This window comes from Octodon degus, unplaced genomic scaffold (assembly GCF_000260255.1).
Source record: "Octodon degus isolate 3935 unplaced genomic scaffold, OctDeg1.0 scaffold00046, whole genome shotgun sequence".
NCBI classification, from domain to species: domain Eukaryota; kingdom Metazoa; phylum Chordata; class Mammalia; order Rodentia; family Octodontidae; genus Octodon; species Octodon degus.
This window is the reverse complement of record NW_004524622.1, coordinates 776,885-779,646: the sequence shown is the minus strand read 5'-3', so window position 1 is coordinate 779,646 and position 2,762 is coordinate 776,885. Positions and strand designations below refer to the sequence as shown.

Sequence of the window (2,762 nt, the reverse complement as noted above, 5' to 3'; positions counted from 1 at the left end):
CGTCCACACGCGCCGGGTGATTGCAAACTGCACCCTCAGAGGGCCCGTCGGGGGAGGGGAGTGGGCGAGAGATAGTTGTTAATGCTTAACGTGTTTGTGCCGGTTACGCGACCGCTTTGAAATCCGCCCGGGCAGATCTGCAAGTTATTTGAATGTATTATCCAGTACCTGTCATTTATCACTTTATTCAACACGTCTCTGCCAACTCAATAGCTTTTGATCTCATTCTGCCTCCATTTCGTAATTTCCGCCCTCTTAAACATATCAGATACTTACTTTAAAACACAAAAAAGTGAACAATATCGAAACCCACCGAGAGAAATCCACCCAGTCCCGACCCAAGCAGGCACGAAGGTTAATTTTCAAAAGGCAAAAAATATAAAAAGCATGTGATATTCAAGCAGCAACAGCAAGAAAGCAAAGGATCTCTCTCTCTCTCTCTCTTTCTCTCTCTCTCTCACACACACACACATACACACACACACACACACACACACACACACACAGATCCTGAACAAAACCCTTCTCCAACAAGTTATTTGATCTTGACTAAAATCAGCATGTTGGATCCCCTTTGTAAAGCTGACAGGCAAACTCTGACAATGGCAAAATACTCGAGCCCCAGCGAGTGGCGCTACCCCTTTAAAAAGGAGTCGATCCTGCTCGCCTGCAGAAGTGAATACAGTATTTTCAAGCTCGCCCTGTAATAAGCATTACTAGGGGGGGACATAATGAAGAAAGAAGGGAGAGAGAGAGAGATAGGTTTACCACCTCGCCGTGGTCGCTATTTCTGCCCTGGGGAGTGTCTTCGGGGAGGAAATAAAGTTTAGAGCTGGATAAAAGTTGCCGGCTGGTCCTTTCTTCCCACAACAGCTGGAGCTCCGCTATGCAAATCGGATCCTTTGGCGTACATCTTACAAAGAAAAAGTCGCCAAGGGACAAAATTCTTGGTTTGCCTTCAAGGTGGAATTGAAAAGCCTTGTAGAAAATGTAAGGTCCGTGCAGGCCACACGGTGAGCCGACCCACTGCAGGGGGAAAGAAAGCACCAAATCAATAATGTAGCCATCAGAACACAAATATCTATTCCCAGACACATTTACACACCGACATCCACACTCGTAACGCAGACGAGCCCACGGATAGATCGCTGGGTGGAAAATCATAGATCTCACAATTTTTCTGCCTCCCTTAAAAAAAGAAAAAAAAAAAAAAAAGAAAGAAAAAGAAAAAGAAAAGAAACCCAGTGCCCCCCACCGCCACCCCTCCCCACCTCCCCATCGGAGGCGGCAAAATCACATTATGTATGTATGATCAGTGCGGAGATTTTTTTAAACAATAAAAATGATTTGGGGGGATGCGGAGGGTAAAAGTTTGGTGAAAAGTTTGTGGGGGGTGTGGGTGGGGGCAGAGGTGTGGGTGAGCTGCGGGGCTGAGGGGTGCCGGGGGGTGCTGGGAGCGGAGGAGCGGAGGACAGCGAAATACCTGGAGTGACTTGGGCTCCATCTCGACGTTCTGAATTGATTGAACTCAACATTCTCTCCAAACTTGTTGGCTTGAATGGATTGCATCAGGTCCTGGCAGGGAAAAGCATTCTGCGCCTTCAGTCCGCGGAGTGTCTCAATATAAAACTGAGCTCCTGCCTTCCCTTCAGCACCAAAATGATTGAAAATGTGACCTAATATTTCTCCGAAGACTCAGTTTTCAGCTCCTGTCACAACTGAGTGGGTTTCCTGCCAAACATGGGCTGACGAAATTCATAATCAGGAGAAAGACTCCCTCCGACCTCGGCGGGAAAAGAATGGATCAAGGCAGGAAACAGAAAGGAAGAGCTGCAAAAATGAAATCCACTCAGGAATTACGCGGAAAGGTCTTCTCTTTCTTTCTAAATGCCCCGATCTGAGAGTTTCGTCCGATGCGATTTTTGTAGGAGACGAGGGCGGGCGAGCTTCTCTGTGCATCTGACAGGACCTACGTGTATATGTCTAATATAAAGAACATTTCCTGCAGAGATTCCGGGGCGCTGCTCCTCTTTCTAATGCTCCTTAGCAGATTTGCTGTTATTAGACATGTAGATTTGTTTGATAGTTCAATTACGCTTCCTCACTGCCATGTTTTCGAGAAGTAATCTGTTAAATTATCTTTTGATGCCTATTTACATGGGAGGGAAAAGTGGGTTATCGATTATATAAACATATAAATATTAATGCATTTGTTCGCTTCGCAAAAAAAATACTCAGCAAAAAAGAAGAAGGAGAAGGAGAGGAACAGAAAGACAAGTGAGCAGTGCGCACACATCTCGGGATTTTGCAAACAATATTGAACGGACAGCGACTGCATTTAGGGACGGGAACAATAAACGATGCATGATAAATCAATAAATGCGGGCAGCGAGTCTGCTCGGAATATGAATCCAGGCTCCCGGTTCTGCGTGTGCATTCTTTAATTTTGAAGTATGTACACTAGGACGTGTTTACAATGCTGATGGACGCCAAGGGCGCTCTCAAATGATAATGTGTTTATATAACCCAGCGCTACAGGAATAATATACCGACTCCTACCCCACCCCCTCTCCTCCCCCGCCAGAAAAGGGAGGGCGCTTCCTCGATAATAGTTTGAAACTGAAAAAATCCATTTGCAAACTAGTTAAATACAACCAGAAATTAAGCTGTTGAAAACCGGGGGCATGAACCGTAAGACAATAAAGGCTTTAAATGTGTATATTTATTGTTCTGGAGCCCTGGAGCATTGCGAGGTTTGCATG

The 2,762-nt window shown here is 45.6% G+C and overlaps 1 protein-coding gene across 1 annotated transcript in view; it reads right to left on the bottom strand.

Annotated features, from left to right (window-relative positions):
* Arid5b (AT-rich interaction domain 5B) overlaps positions 1-2,323 on the bottom strand; it is a 179,086-nt gene extending 176,763 nt beyond the window's left edge. Inside the window, exons 1-2 of the mRNA XM_004632021.2 lie at positions 1,484-2,323; positions 772-1,026 (exon numbers count right to left, since the gene is read on the bottom strand). Coding sequence (XP_004632078.1) covers positions 772-1,026; positions 1,484-1,504 — 276 coding nt within the window. The 5' untranslated portion in view covers positions 1,505-2,323. The remainder of the gene's footprint in view (positions 1-771; positions 1,027-1,483) is intronic.
* Between the last annotated feature and the right edge of the window lie 439 nt (positions 2,324-2,762).